The sequence below is a fragment of the Monopterus albus genome, unplaced genomic scaffold, assembly GCF_001952655.1.
Source record: "Monopterus albus unplaced genomic scaffold, M_albus_1.0 scaffold68.1, whole genome shotgun sequence".
Taxonomy (NCBI): domain Eukaryota; kingdom Metazoa; phylum Chordata; class Actinopteri; order Synbranchiformes; family Synbranchidae; genus Monopterus; species Monopterus albus.
In genome coordinates, this window is record NW_018127948.1 from 188009 (window position 1) to 203556 (window position 15548).

At 39.3% G+C, this 15548-nt stretch overlaps 1 protein-coding gene across 4 annotated transcripts in view; it reads right to left on the reverse strand.

The window, feature by feature from the left end:
• Positions 1–14369, reverse strand: part of LOC109962818 (uncharacterized) — a 33922-nt gene extending 19553 nt beyond the window's left edge. Inside the window, exons 1-7 of one of the 4 annotated variants that reach the window (XR_002275321.1) lie at positions 14005–14369; positions 10717–12689; positions 9776–9869; positions 9449–9498; positions 7776–7844; positions 4636–4742; positions 2266–4536 (exon numbers count right to left, since the gene is read on the reverse strand). Coding sequence is in view for 2 of the 4 variants with exons in the window: in XM_020604844.1 (XP_020460500.1) it covers positions 7803–7844; positions 9449–9498; positions 9776–9869; positions 10717–12689; positions 14005–14071 (2226 nt within the window). In the remaining 2 variants the exon portion in view is untranslated. Of the gene's footprint in view, positions 1–2265; positions 4743–7775; positions 7845–9448; positions 9499–9775; positions 9870–10716; positions 12690–13968 lie in introns of those variants that run through there. The other 3 variants (XR_002275322.1, XM_020604844.1, XM_020604845.1) reach the window with 3 other exon arrangements.
• Positions 14370–15548: the final 1179 nt, after the last annotated feature.

Below are 15548 nucleotides of genomic sequence, written 5' to 3' on the forward strand. Positions count from 1 at the left end.
TCAGTCCAACAAAACAAACACAGCCTTCCTATACATGAGCAACCAAAGGGGAAAAAAAAAATCATCCAGGAGCAGCTGAGCTGGAGAGCAAATCATCATTCAACCCTGCCTGTTCAGCACAGCAATTACAGCTGGGCGCTGCACCCACTGATCTCAGTGTCTCCCACCACCATACTTACATTTTCAACACCAGCAAGTTGGCATTTAGATCAGGTTTGTCAAAGACTTTGTGAAATAAACTAAAGACAACAATAGAAAGATTGCATGCATTTACTGAAAACAGCTCAGCTTCTCTGCTAAATGTTCTACTGATTTGTTTCTATACTGTGCAACAAAACCCAGTTCAGCGTAGACAACTGCGGTCAAGTTATTTGCATCTTCGACTTGTATCACAGTAGCAGCATTTTGTGCTGAACCAGCTACAAAAGCAGCAGAGCTGTGCTGCAGAGATAGTGAGGAAGATTGTGATCGCAAAAGCCTGTCAAGTCCTAAAAAGAACTAAGTCTGCGGCCTGAGCGAGGGATGGTGGAGAGAAAGAGAAACACACTGAAACAGAACATAAGGAAGATAACATAAATGGTGAGAGGAGAACAATAAAAAGCAAAGAAAGGCAATATAAGAAGAGAAATAAAAACAGTGCGAGAAAGCAAAGGCTTTAGGTGCAGCTGCAGGCATAAACATCATAATAAGATGACGTCAGAAGGGCATGGGCCCATTTCAACTGCAAAATAAACCCAGACAGTTATTTGAGCAGCAGTAAAACCAGGACATCACAGCCTTGAAAGCAACCTTATGTTAACAAAACTAATCCTAGCACCTCACGAGACTGGTACAGCAGTGCTCTGAACTAACTGCTCTTTAGCAGGTATCATTTTTACCATCTTCATTTAGCAAGTTAGCATGCTAAATCAGCTAATCAGCACTCAACACAACGTACAGCTGAAGCTCATGGGAATGAAATGTATTTTTTTGTCATGGTAGCTGCGTATTGTTGGAGGTTTCTTCCGTTAAAGGGAGTTTTTCCTCCCCACTGTCACCAAGTGCTTGCTCAAGGGGGATTTGTTGGGTTTTCCCTCTGTAATAATAGTGATAACAGTAAGGTCTAGACCTTACTCTGTAAAGTGTCCTGAGATGACTTTTGTTGTGATTTGGCGCTATACAAATAAAATTTGATTGATTGATTATTAATTGAAGGCAATGTGCAGTTACTCTGTTAAATACCTCAGCGACTGGATCAACTGCCATGAAATCTGGCAAAGATGTTCATGGTGCCCAGAGGTTGAATCCTACTGATGTTGATGATCCCATGACTTTGTAATTTGTGTCACAATGAGGTTGACATTTCAGATTTTTAATGAAATACTTCAGGTGATCCTCAACTGTACTCCATTGTTAATGGATGAATGTTAGCATGCTAACACATCAAACTGAAATGGTAAAGATCCTGTTAGTTTTGTCATTGTGCTCCTAGGATAAGATGAGACTCTACTGATTGCTAGAGGGGAGCTTCCTTTTTTTAATACAGTCAACAGATAAACTATTTAGCATAATAACAAAACCAAAAGATTTAAATTAAGTAAATGATACTGAAGAGCTCTATATACATTACAGTACTTATATGTGACATGACTTGAGCGCTGTGGAGCTGAAGTGACACACCAGCACCTGTAACATGCTCCACCACAACGCTGCATTCAAAGATGCTCTCTGCCACGGTAACAGCATTCACATGCTCACATTGTCTCTAGCTGCCAGACTGTTTCAGCAGGTGAAAGTGAGTTTATTCTGAGTTCAACAAGGCGGTACAGAGAGGTGACAAACGCATATTCTGCAGGCTGCCACGGGGCAGCCTGATAATGGTATGACGGTGCAGAGCTGTAAAATGTCTCCAAAAAGAGATCCATTACCACATGTTGGAATGAAGGCTACCTAAATGACTAAAAAGCAAGAGCTCAGGGTAAAAGTCTGTTCTGACGAAAGAAGTACACAGATATTAACCATTCTACATTAGTAATACAACAACATGCTGCCCACGTGTTGAGCTGTTTGGTTACTTTGGTAAAAAAAAATAAAAGATAAAATTGGCTTTTAACCACATCAGTCTGATTGGCCAGCCACTGCTCATGTGAGGCTAACATGTGTAATACATCCATTTTTTAAGATAAGAGGAGACTCACTCAAACTCCAACATACTGGATTTTTCTAACATGCAACCTCCTGATCACAAGTTTGTGATCCTCCTCCAATGTTTGATTCTTCTTTGTCATTCTGCCCATTTTTAGAGCCTAGCTGCACTGAAAATATTGTTTTCACCCAAACCTGGCACATATTTTCACTTGTTTGGGAAGAGAATGTAAACACTTTGAGAAGAAATCCCTTCAGATGGTTGGTGATGTGCCAAAACCCGGACACGGTATCTTCCTTGCAGCAAAAACATGCTGTTCCTGTGTAGGAGCAGTAAAGATTTTGCAAAACAACATCTACTGAGCTTTCTAAGCTTTGCAAAACAACACTGTGAAAGATTCACTGGAAATGTTACCATTTCTAAATCTACTTTTCTATGTCAAGAGAAAGACAGGGCTTCAGTTTTAGTGACTTTTATTAAATAACATTAATAATTATCTTTTTATTCCTCAAATAATAGAAAGTGCAGGCATGGGATCAAACTGACAATTTAGTTAAAACCCTCTCTTTCTAAACAGTGTGCGTCTGTCATCTGTCAGTCCAGTAACGATTTGTGAGAACTGAAACACAAGGGATTATACAAAGATGGATGGTTAAAGCTGCACTAGGCAACTTCAGTTCCACATGGAACCATGAGACGACAAATACATTAAAGGGAGAATTCACCCAAAACACAAAAATATTTACCAATTTATACCAGTTTTATTAACCTATTTATTTCTTCTTAGTTGTATTTGTAAGCATTATCCACTGTTATACTGACACTTTTCAAAAAATGAAAATGGAAATTTTAATTGCTGCCGATTGCTGTAGTTTGTACTCATTTTAGGAGTCAAAACTGATTTGAGGTGCACACTTTCCAAAGATACTATCACAAATTATAGTCCATAAATTTGGTTACAAATCATGGGAAAAAGATGCTCCCCATAACTGCAGAACTTGAGTTTGATTCTTCAGTATCAAAGTAACCCAGTGACAGCTTGTCTGTACACCCGTGGTACAAAGCGAACAGGAATTTCTAATAGCAAATTTGGCACAACCTCCGCAAATTAAATCATTAAGGCTACAGTAAAGATTATTTTTTATCCCTGATTAAGTTTATTATTTTCTCAAATACTCAATATCAAAAATGTCCATCACATTTTCTCAGACCCCAAAGTGACATTCAGATTTGTTTGTCTCCCAGTTCTCACATTTGAGAAACTGGAGTCAGTATTTTTGTTGGGCAAGAAAAAAAAAACTACTTAAAAACTGCTGATGCTAACTATCTGACAACCTTCTGGTTATTATTTGCACTACTGTCACTGATTTAGTTAACATTTAGATTTATCCTAATTAATTTAGTTTTCTTATTCTATTTTATTCCATTTTTATTCTACCCCATTTTTATTCCATTATAGTTTCTTAAATTGTACGGCATTCAATACTTGGTGAGAGAGAAACGGTATTTTGATTTTCTGTATGTCCTGCACATATAGTGAACTGACAATAAAAATCTTTTATCTTTGATATAAATGCACATCCAAATAATTTTCTGTGGATCAACTGCGGCTCTAAAAACCCAAACTATCTGAGTTAGAGTACTTGGGGTGATTTTTTTGTGATTTGGCTGGACTGAATTTACCAGTTCAGCCACAAAACATAATTCGGAAACATGGGTCTTTTTCAACTCTCACTGCTGTTAATGAGGTATTTCATTCTGTTTACCAAATCTCTGTTTCCACATGAGCGAGCCATCTAATCCAGAAATAGAAATAAAAATAAGATTAATAGGAATACATTATGTTAAATACAGTAAATGTACAGTTTGTGTTCTCAATTTCTGTGAATGGGATATTCTCTTTTGCAGACCTACTTTGTGAGTTAGAGAAAAAGTCAATAAATTATATATAAATTTTGCTTAGTGCAGCTTTAAGTTTAAATAATTTTAGTACAAAGAGAAGAAACAAGTCTAGAAATAGACAAACAGCAATTAAAAATGATCCTATAAACTCACTGTAGAAAACATCAACTGTGCATGCATCTTATGAGAATAAATAATGTCAGTTATGTGATGACTGAAGCATTAACTGTAATAGAAAAGTAGTATAAAAACTGTAAAAGGAAAAAAGTGGCCTCACAGTATATAAAGATATTATGTTCTATACCACAAATTAATTAAACTCCTTTAATTGTAATTAATCATTATGCTCAAATAATAAACTGTATTTATGATGTGGTAAGCCCAAGTGTGGCTCTCCAAGAAAAACAATAAATACACTTACACACACGCGCGCGCACACACACACACACACCTACACACATACAAACACCTTGGCTCAGTCCAATTGGTGCAACTGCCTGTGTTAAGACCTATGAAAGGAAGGAAATAAACGGAAACAAAAGACTCATCTTATAAAAATCCTAAAGTGACCCCTGGTTTGAGCCATGTCATAGCAAGTGAAATCTTACCAGAAGGTTTGCCTTCTGCTCAAGCACACACATTAATTAGTGTTATAAGACAGCAGAAGTGAAGTCAGGCAGCTCACGTCGCACCCTGAGGAGATCTGTGGACCATTCTGGGACAAATGACACAAATTACATTAAAGATGAACAAGTGCATTTGTGCATATAAAGTCATCTTAGACTTATGCATTTATCCACCATTGAGCCAAAACATTATGGTCACTCACAGATGTAGTGAATAACATTGATTATCTTGAATTAATGGTGTGTTAGTTCCATCTCGCGACTTACAGGAGTTATTAAATAATCTGCTGCTAATGTCAAGGCACCAGATACCAGGGCACCTTCAGAGGTCTTGAAGAGTCTGTGCCTCGGTGGGTCAGAGCTGCTTTGTCAACACCTGAACCACTGACAGTGTATTGGGCAGAGGTGGTCATAACATTTTGGCTCAGCAATGCAAGTGTTCTGTGTATTGAACTATACCCTTTTAAAGTACTAGTCTGACATTTAGGGTAATAGGCTTATTTGCTTTCTTGCCAAGAGTTACATGAGAAGACTGACAGCACTCTCACACCAGATGGCTAGCTTAGCTTAGCTTAGCTTAGCGCAAAGGAACCTGCTAACCTAGCTTTGCCCAACTGTACCAAAAGTCCACCTACCTGCCCCTTTAAAGAGCCCATGGCATGCTCATTTCCAGCTATTTAATGTTTAATCTTGGGTATCCTAGATTAGCTTTGCACCTGTCATAATTCCAAATAGTCTAATTATTTGAGAACCATAAAGCCCAGTATCAGAAGGACAGCCTCCTCCTGAAAACAAGAGGATAGTTCCTAAATGTGCATAACTCCACTCCTGTTGCCGGTCAGGAAGCTATGACAATGCATAAACAAAAATGCTTTAACAAATAATCTACCTTTTTTGACTACGACAATACCTCAACTCCTACTTTGCATGTTTGAGCCAGAATATGAAAGTGGACAGCACAATAAAACACAATTAATTTAAATTTCTCCTCCACTGATAGGTAAACAACGGTATATGTAGTGATGAGAAGAGATGCGTAACACTTTAAACAAAGCAGGTAATTGAGAAACCTAATATTTTAACTGGCTTAATGCAGACATATTAACTTCTCCAGCGTTACAACAATACTCTACAGAAACAATGCAATAACAGACATGCAACTAGTTTTTTTTTTATTTACCCTTATGTCCCACCGAGCAGTGGAAACGTCACTCCCGTTTCAAGTAGCACACCACACCACATTAGACCGGGCCAGGTAAAACATCAAGTTCCTGTGCAGGAACATTCCTGGACATGCAGTAACCTCGTGCGTTATTTTTCTCCACATTCTCTGGTCACAGTGCGGCAGCAGGAGGTAAAATATATCCACAAAACCGTGTGCAGTCGAAATGCCACTGGTGGATGTCAGGCAAGCTCACATGAATGTGCACAGGCTGGAGAATATGACTTAAGGAAATCCATGAACTTTTGCCTAAGACTTTACATAGTTAGAAAAAAAGTCTCGCAAGCAAGAGTTTCAGTCCCTTTTAAGGTGATAAAACACTGAAGATAAGTCAGAAAACAGAAAAGCATGCTATGGGCTCTTTAAACCTTACTAAGAGGATTTGATTTGAAAGTGGTAACAATATTCTCATTAACTCTCATCAAGAAAATGTATTTCAAGTGATGGGCAGATGAAGCCTTATGAAGTTTTAGGCTTTCTTTATTTTTGTGGCAAGAAAAAAAAAAAGATTTGAAGCTTTGCAGCTTCAAACAAGGCAAGTACAGTGGCGTGGTTGTTTTCAAAACTTACAGCAGCCATTAAAGTGTGGGTCCAAATCACTACAACACCTCACTGATTTACCTGTTTTACTCTTGTGTGTAATAAGACTCCAAGAAGAATGTTTAATATTTATGTAACATTTGTTTTATTTTATATTCGGAGAAGGACACTGGAGGATTTACTAGGCTGTATGTGGGGAAAACATGGAAAGCTTTAGCTGAACACATGCTTCTATTTCAAAGGTGCAAAAAAGTCATCCATGGCACCCTGGCTCCTTAGAAACACTGTAATACACTAGCATAGCTTAACACAAAACAAGTTGTTGAGAAAAAGAGTTATTAAAATGAAGGCAGGGCTCTACACTAACACTTATTTGTTGTGACTGTATGAAAAAAACTATTTACTATTCAAAATTATTTATCCAACCTGAACTGAGCGCTGAATTAAAATTATAATTCTGCCAAAATTATATATAAATCTAGAATTAGGCCTACGGCGTTGCGGTTGTACACCTACACCTACCAGTCAAATTCACAGGAATGGGACAGATGTGAGGTCACTGACCTTGAGCTTTGACCACCAAAATGTAATCGGTTCATCCTTGAGTTCACAAAGGTTTGTGGCTAAATTGAAGAAATTCTTTTAAGACGTTTCTGAGATACTGCGTTCAAAAGAACGGGACAGACGTGAGGTATCCGTGACCTTACAACATCAAAATCTACTCAGTTCAGCCTTGAGTCAAAGTGGACACTTGTGCCAAATTGGAAGAAATTCCCCCAAGGTGGTCCTGGCATATCACGTTCACAAGAATGGGCTAGACATATAGACGGGCAACCTGAAAACATAATGCCTCTGGCCACATCTATCAAATTCTGTAGGATGAGTAGAGAGGTTTGACAGGCAGCCTAGGTAATGTTATAAGGCTCAACTTAATTCATTCTCAAAAGAAATACTTGTACCAAAGATGCTCAGTATACATTGTAAAAATAAATGTACTTGCATATACTGTAGCAGTTGAAAATATAAACTATGTTTCAACACATTAACAGCCTACTGACTTTGGGGCACCTTATTTTCTAATATGTACTTGCTTCGAATACTGAAGGTCCAAATTCAGAGCTAAAAGTTGATCGGCTTGATTAATGGCTTACGCATCACTCTGACTGTTAACCCAGGATGACGCTGATGTACTTCGGCATTACAAATGTGTAAATTCGCCCACTCTGTTTCTGTGTTTTTTCAGGTTTTAATGGCGGTTGACACTCCTACACATTGTCTTCGGGTATCATCTGCCCATCTCTATGTATTTCCCAATACGTCTAACTTTTTAAAATTCCTTTAAATGATAAATATTACATACCTCCAGTGCCTCTTCATGTCTTTCACGTCATCTCTTGTGTTGTCTGGTTACACTTGTGAACGACTTGTTCTGTAGGAATAAAAAACAAATCAGCTGGAAATCAACAGACTTACAAATTAATTCCACCAAAGCAAGATGTGGTGTGAAAAGAATCTGTTAAATGCAAAAATGTTAATCTGATCATCTGCTAAATATAAATTAAATCTGTGGGTGCAGTTTGTAATGACAAAGACATAATACTTGTACATACTACCCAGTGAAATGTAGTGAACATTGCATGCTATACATGATCACATTTTCAAATGCAAGCAAAAGTGACCCTTTAGAACAGAGGTAATACACTATATGGTCAAGGGTTTGTAGACATCCAAGCATTACAGCCATATGTATTAAGTGAACTTGTCATTTTTAACCCATGGACTTTGATCTGTTGGTTTAACAGGCTCCTTTGCTTGGGTTGCATTCTTTCCACCAGATCTTGAACCTGGCTGTTGCCATTTGTCTCTTTCCACAAAGATGAGAGCAAAGTACTGTGTCCTACCCAGGCAGGTAGCAAAACTACAAAAGCAGTAAGTTGATGCAAAAACATATAACATTTTCAGGGTGGCTGTCAAACAGGGTACAAGACTGTAATATGTTTCTAAGCCTGAGTATTTATCTAAAAAATATTGCTATAGAACCTACAGTGCTAAATACCCCCAGTGAGTAGCAGTAGTAATGGTACTGGGCCAAAATACTGTACATTGTGGATCTCCTTGAAGAATACAACCCCAGTAGGGCTCTGGGATCCTTAGGAAGCACTCAGATGACAGAACCTTGGGGCAGAACCAAAACAGATGGAACCAACTTCCTGATGACCTTAAATGTGCCCCAACTCTGCCACTGTCACGTCTCAACTGAAAACTCTGCTGTTTCTTTCACGCTTTTGACTGACTGGCTCCTATGCTGGACTTTCTGCTCTGTAACTGCTAGATAAGCATGTTTCAGACCTTTTACATTATCTATTTGTTTTTAAATTTCATTTTAGGTGTCAGTCCTAAGTGGACTGGAGGAGATACATACTTTTGGCTATGTGGTGCACTTTCTCACTTAACACTTCCACAAAGACCACTATTTATGTTTTAAAATGAATTTTCTATGCACTGCAACAGGCTAAAAGCACTTTCACACTACTTGGCCATTTACCCATTTGCACTCCCAAACACATTCACACACCGGTGTCATCACCAGGAGCAACTGGGGGTTCAGTGTCTTGCTCAAGGACACTTCGACATGTTGACTGGACAAGCTGGGAATCGAACTGCTAATCCTCCTATTAGGAGATGACCCGCTCTACCTCCTGAGCTACAGCCGCCCCCACTGTACCGGTGCTCTTCTTACTTTGTTGCCTGTTTTGTTTCTATACAAACAATTGTCTTCACACTTTATATTTTCTCTGTTCCTTTCACACACAGTACTAAATTTGAACACTAACGTTTCCAATACTAAAGCTCTTACATAGTCAGTATGTAGGATGAAGTATCTGGAAATAATACAATGGCATAAAAGCTACGCTAGTGACCCCCAGAGGCCATGCAGCTCCTTACACTCTAATACAAGTCTCAAACCAAACAACAAAGAAACTTTATAGCCTGTCTCTCACTATCAGGGTTAAAACTGAATTCTGTGTTTACCTTGTGCTCCGGACATCTCATTGAAAAGTTCTCTTCATTGAGGACACAGCCTGAAAACACACACAAAAAGCTATTTAGAAAGATTTGTCATTTTAGGATGAAATGGCAGCCTTCCCACATGTACTGTAAGAAAAGCACAAGTGACATGAGCTTGCACCCTGGAAAGATCTCTGTCTTGCAATATCATTTTCACATCCCGAGTTAACACAGACAAGCAAAGCTTTTGTGAATACAAAACCATGACATCAAATAATTATATTTACAAGCTTACCAACTCTACAAGGTAACAGTTTAACTATTAATTCTGGCACAAATCTTACACTGTACCTGACTGAATGGCACATCTGTAGTGATAATTTCTGGGACAGCCCTTCTGGAAGCAACCCAGTATTGCACCTGTCTGGTAGCATGCTGCGCACACCTGAGAGGGAGAACCACACAGTGAAAAAAGACAAATATGGCTTTTTTGTGTAACCACAATAGGGTCATACAGCATACATTGGCGATGCACAACATTACAACCCCTCCTGCCTAATACTCTGCTGGTTCCTCACATGCCACCAAAACAACTCTGACCCGCTGAGGCATGGACAAGACCTCTGAAGGTGCCCTGGCAGTGGATCTTTTCAATCCTGTGCAGCATGCAACATCTGGCGAGCAGCTTGAGAGAGGCTCGCACTTGTCTACACCGGGCGCATTTTCACTTGCACACCAGAAGAGCTTAGTGTACATAGAGGAGGCTACAGAAACGCATTTGAAAAGGGCAAACTACAGTACAAAACTATGGCAAATAGCAATGAGAAAATTACTGCTTACACCGTACAATGTGTCCCACCCATGGTGAAATACAGCAAATAAAACTAGATACACTTTTAAAAGAACTGCATGTTTGGTAGGACTGATGTAACATGATAAATCATGTGTTTTAACTGTGTTTACATGATGTATTTCTCTATTTTGTGGCATTCTGGTTGGAACTGGTGAGCTTTCACTGTTTGTGGATTCTGTAGAGCGTTTTTACGCACGTATATCATATTATTATTATTACTATTACTATTTTGATAACTGAATAGTGGTTTCAATCTCTTCTTAAGCAGCTTAAGTTCCAGCTTCTTAAAGGCAAAGATTTGATCCTTTGTGGGCAACAATTTTTTTGTCAATTTATTGGCAAAACAGTTACTTGAGAGAAAATAATCTGCTGATTAACTGATCATGAAAACAATCATTAGTTGTAGCTCTACAGAGAAACGTAGGTTTGTGTCACTCACTGTTTGTTGTGCAAGCCGGGCGGCCTCCTCTAACCCATACAGCTTCCCTCTGACTAGAAATACACCGGCAGACCAGATACCGCAGTCCTCGTGGATCCAGCACTCATCCAGATGAAGAGGCACCTTGGGGAGGGAGTAGTTGTTGCTCTCACACAAACTTTTGACAGCTGCATGTTCATTACTATCACAACAACCATCTGAGGAATTTACTGAATGACTATTAGCGAGTATATTTTCGTTCTCTTCTTCCTTCTGCTCAGCCCTGCAGTTCTGCCAGTCCACAGACAGGTTGGTAGGATAGTACGGGCCGTGAAGGTCCCCGAGGCCCATGGCGTTGGCTGTCTGACTGCACAGGCAGCACAACAATGTGGTCTGAGGCATTCTCTCTGAGCTGAGTCGTCCTAGTTGGAAGCAGGATGTATTGGGAACAAATCCAGACAGAGAGGTGACAGCTGACTGCTGCTGTCCTCTGCTGCTCCATACTGTCACCTCCTCCTCCTGACAGTTGACAATGGTGCACATCCTCTGCTCCATGTGAACAAAGGGACAGAAGCTGTCTGATTTCTTGTCCTTTTTCTCCACTTTAATGTTTGCATATTTAAGCTTGATTTCCGGCTCTCTGGGAGAAAACAGAGCAGAAGGTCCAGTCTGAGTTCGCCTTTTCTTCCTTCGTCTTGTGATAGTTTTTCTGTTTGCTGACACATTCCTGCACGGCGAGGCCCTTTGATGTGCTATGCTGTTCTTTTGTTTCTGTTCAGTTCTTCTCAACTTTTTGGTTTTACAAATGGTAAGTGGCTTCTTTCGCTTATGATTAATGCTTTTTGCGTATGAAGCTTTGTGGCAGGGCTGCTTCTCTCCATGCGGCGATTTCCCCTCTGTCCGAACATCTATATCCGACTCTTCTGAATTACTGCTCACTTTCTGTGGCTGCAGGAGGGTCTCCTCTGTCTCTGAGCTGGACAACCTCATCACATACTCCATAATATCATCAGAATCACAACTTTCATTGTAGATACCCACCGCATCGTTTTTGACCCGTCTCCTCAAACTGTGCCGAGACACACTGGAGGTGAACTGAGGCATTTCAGCGACTGATTTTCTGATTCTGGTACTACGTCGGACTTCTCTGGGTGGAGGTTTTCCACTCTCACTGTGAGGGGGTTTCCTCACCTGATGCTTCTTAGGAACATTCTTCTTGTGAGGAAAACTGTGGCTTTTCTTCTTTTCATTAGTGACTGAAACTTCAACAATGTCGCTGTCATCACTGGAAATATCCACGGGGGATTCAGCAGGGCTGCCATAAACAGCCCTAAGGTCTGACAGGAGGACTACAGGCCTGGCGTGATGAACAGGAATGTCCACTGAGCTGTCTGAGGAGTCTTCTGAATATGAACTGTCAGGACTAGGTGAGCTCAGAGGTTGAGGTAGGTGACAGCAACCTCTCCCTTCATCCAGTGAGGACACAGTCGGAGACAAAGGCTCCACAATGTGCCTAACACTGTCTTGGATGAAGGAACTGCATAAGAGTGGCTCTTTCGCTGAAGAAACGAGGAAAATAACATCGGAGCCACTGTCGCTTTCTTCTCCGCCACTGCTTTCAGGAACTGGGCCACTGCTTTGGTCAGGCACATAGAAACCCCGATGCCACAGGTTGCTGTGAACTCCATCATGGTACAGATCCAGCCCTGGAGCGAGTGTTGAATTCATATAGTTACCTAAAGCATCAGTGCCCTGCTCCATGTCTCTGCAGTGGACAGGTGCTCCTGGCTGTGTGGAAAGAGAGTTGTATGAAGACGAGGCTCTGGGTCTGTACGAAGAGGTGAAGTCTGTGCTGCAGCTAGGTGGACGTCGGTGGTACCATTCAGGTTTCTTTGCCAGATCCATGGCTTCAGTGTGGCTGCAGGTCAGGGGGTTGTAGCTCTTTGACAGGTCCATAGCCATCAGAGACGAATCCTTAGGAGACACTTCCATCACTGCAAAACACACATATTAATAATAGGATTCTTGACTTTTACTGAAAAATAGCGTGATCTTTAGAGCGATAACAGGGTTTCTGCAAGGTTCATAAACTTTGTAGGATATTTATACTCCAACACAGAATATAATTTAAAACCTCCAACCCGATCACACTATTCGCACTATGAAATAGTAAAAACCCATGTGGACAAAAGTGCTTTAAATTATCATAGCACTTACTACAAGGCATGTTTTTCATATAACTGTTTCAATCTTTTTTCCCCTCACTGTAAATCTCTTAAAAACAGGGCAAAATAAAAAAGGTTGTTAAAAAAGAAAACTGCAGACTGACTGTAGAAGGGAGCATATAACATGTCATGTGACCTGCTGGCTGCAGTTTTTGTTCAAGCGTAAAGGTCACATATGGGTAACCAGGGTACTTGTATTCCATAAACATCATAATATTACACACACTGAAATCAGGGTATGGATAATAGTGTGTCCTCAGCTTCAGTCATGCAGTCAGTGGTAGATCCAAGTAGTCAGTTATAGTAGGTTTAGCAAAAAACAGATCATACACAACGATGTACACTATAAAACTAAAATATTATCATTGATGTCTACACATTTTGTGCCTATGTTTTGCAGGTGAACACACCTCTGATTTACTTTACCTTGGCATTTTGATGTTAACATTATTTGTCAGTGTCTAAATTCTGTCCGGTTATTCCTGCCTGAATCACACTGACAACTTCTCTTTAAGGATATTATAGGAAACGTACATTTTATATCTTCATATACCATAAAGACTAGCTGGGACAGCACAGATAAAATAATCATCATAACATCTGCTCCTCAGTGCAAAAATGACAGAGACCGTGGCATCAGACTGCACATGTGAACAGTAACCTGGACAATGCTAGACTCACACTGGGATATGAATAACCAGGTAATGCTATATATGATATTCTGACATATATTTAGGACATAACTCAGAAATGGAATAAGGTTCAATTCGTTATAAAATCATCATTAAACATTAGAACGACCAGGAAATAAAATGTGCATCTGAGGCACTGTCAAAATGAAAGACTTCGCCTGCCCTCTCTTTAGCTAAAAAGAAAAAAAAACCTCATTATTTTCTTTCAGAAAATGGTGATTAAAATAGCTTATTTTTTCGACTAACGATTAGCTCTACCTCAAACAGGTTGGCCCGTTCAGATATCAATCATGAGCAATGTAAAATGTAAAGCAATCTGCTTGTATATAATGACATGTTGAACACATTTAACTTACAGTGTCCTTAAAAGTTAAAACTGCAGGTGTTCTTACTCATCAGGTGGCAGCGGTTTTGATGGATGTCGCCGGCCTTTAGGACGTCACTATTTCCCTGAAACATCTCTGGTAGCGGGGTTAGCTAACACACCTATCCAGGCCCATCATCATTAGGACTGGATGTAAACAAAAGCAGCAACAGTCCCGGTTCATGCTAGCTACGTAGCTAGCGTTATCCCGCTAAGCTATTTCCAAACACAGACGACATTCGACGCAAGGACGACTGATAAACATTTCTGCTAAAATAACATTAGCAGGTAATTCCAAGGCCGTGACTACTGTTGGTATTTTAATGTTGTCATCATGGATACCTTCTATCTCCAGAGTCAAGGTACACTAAAATAACATGGACGACACCGGAAAAAATTGTGAGCCTTCAAAGTAAAAGCTGAATGATGTTAGCTAATAAGTGCTGTCGCTAAACTTGAGCCCGAATAATACCAGTTTATGTCTAGTTATACACGTTCCGCTTCAGACCATTGCAGCTCTTAACACGAAACTACAAGGTGATCCGAAGTTTTTCTAATAGCTAGTATAATATTAAACCTGGAATTGTGTATAGGCCTAATGGCTCTATAGTACTATATAATAAGTCAGTATAGCGCCACGGCAGTACTGGATTAACTTTACCCAGAACATGTGGGTAAAATCACCCAAGACTCTTTGTAGCACATTTTAAAACAAACATGTCAGTATTAGTTATTTATTGCTGTTATAGTTAATGAAACTTATTTTATATAGATTAAAATTTTGTTTTTGTACAACTACAAAAATAATTTAGTTTGATGTATCTGTCTATATAGGCTATTTGGCCCAGTGTGCGTAAATAATCCAACAATAATAGACCATAAGATACCAGTTTAACTTTAACAACACACAAATTGGGTCAATTTTAAGTCGACTTGTCATTGTTATTTGTGCTTCGTACAACTGTAATCCAGATTTAAAATTTGTGTTTATTTTGTTGTTATTCTAGTTTTATTATTTTTCAGTGTTTATTTTTTATTCTTTACATGACACTCGAACATGTAACAGCATTAGTACTCTACATGCTCGCAACCATTGCCATATTTGCGTTGTATCAAATTTTATTTTGAAACAATTTTCGGAAGTTGCCTTTATTTTTCAGGATAACTCGACAGTCTTGTTCCTCCAGGAACAGGAGCTGAATATTGTCCAATATAGCCTGAATATACTTTTGCTGCACCTTCCAAGAAATCAGAAAAACGCAACTCTAATAGTTGTGCTAGTTAGCTTTCCATGTACAAACTAATACTGAATTTTCTTATTTTGCTGGGTATGAAAAAATAAAAATATTAAAGCAATGCCCTAAATAACAACCTGGCAACCCTGCAGACATCTGAGGCATGATGAAAGACAAGAGAGCCAGTATATATCTGATCCTTTAATTTCATTTAATAAAAATAATCAATTTATATTAATAACACTACAGTGTCATTTTGTGTATGACAGGTTTATGTGTCAGTAACATTACCTGCCAGAAATGAGTTTAATTTAAAATATTTCTTAAAAATGCAGCA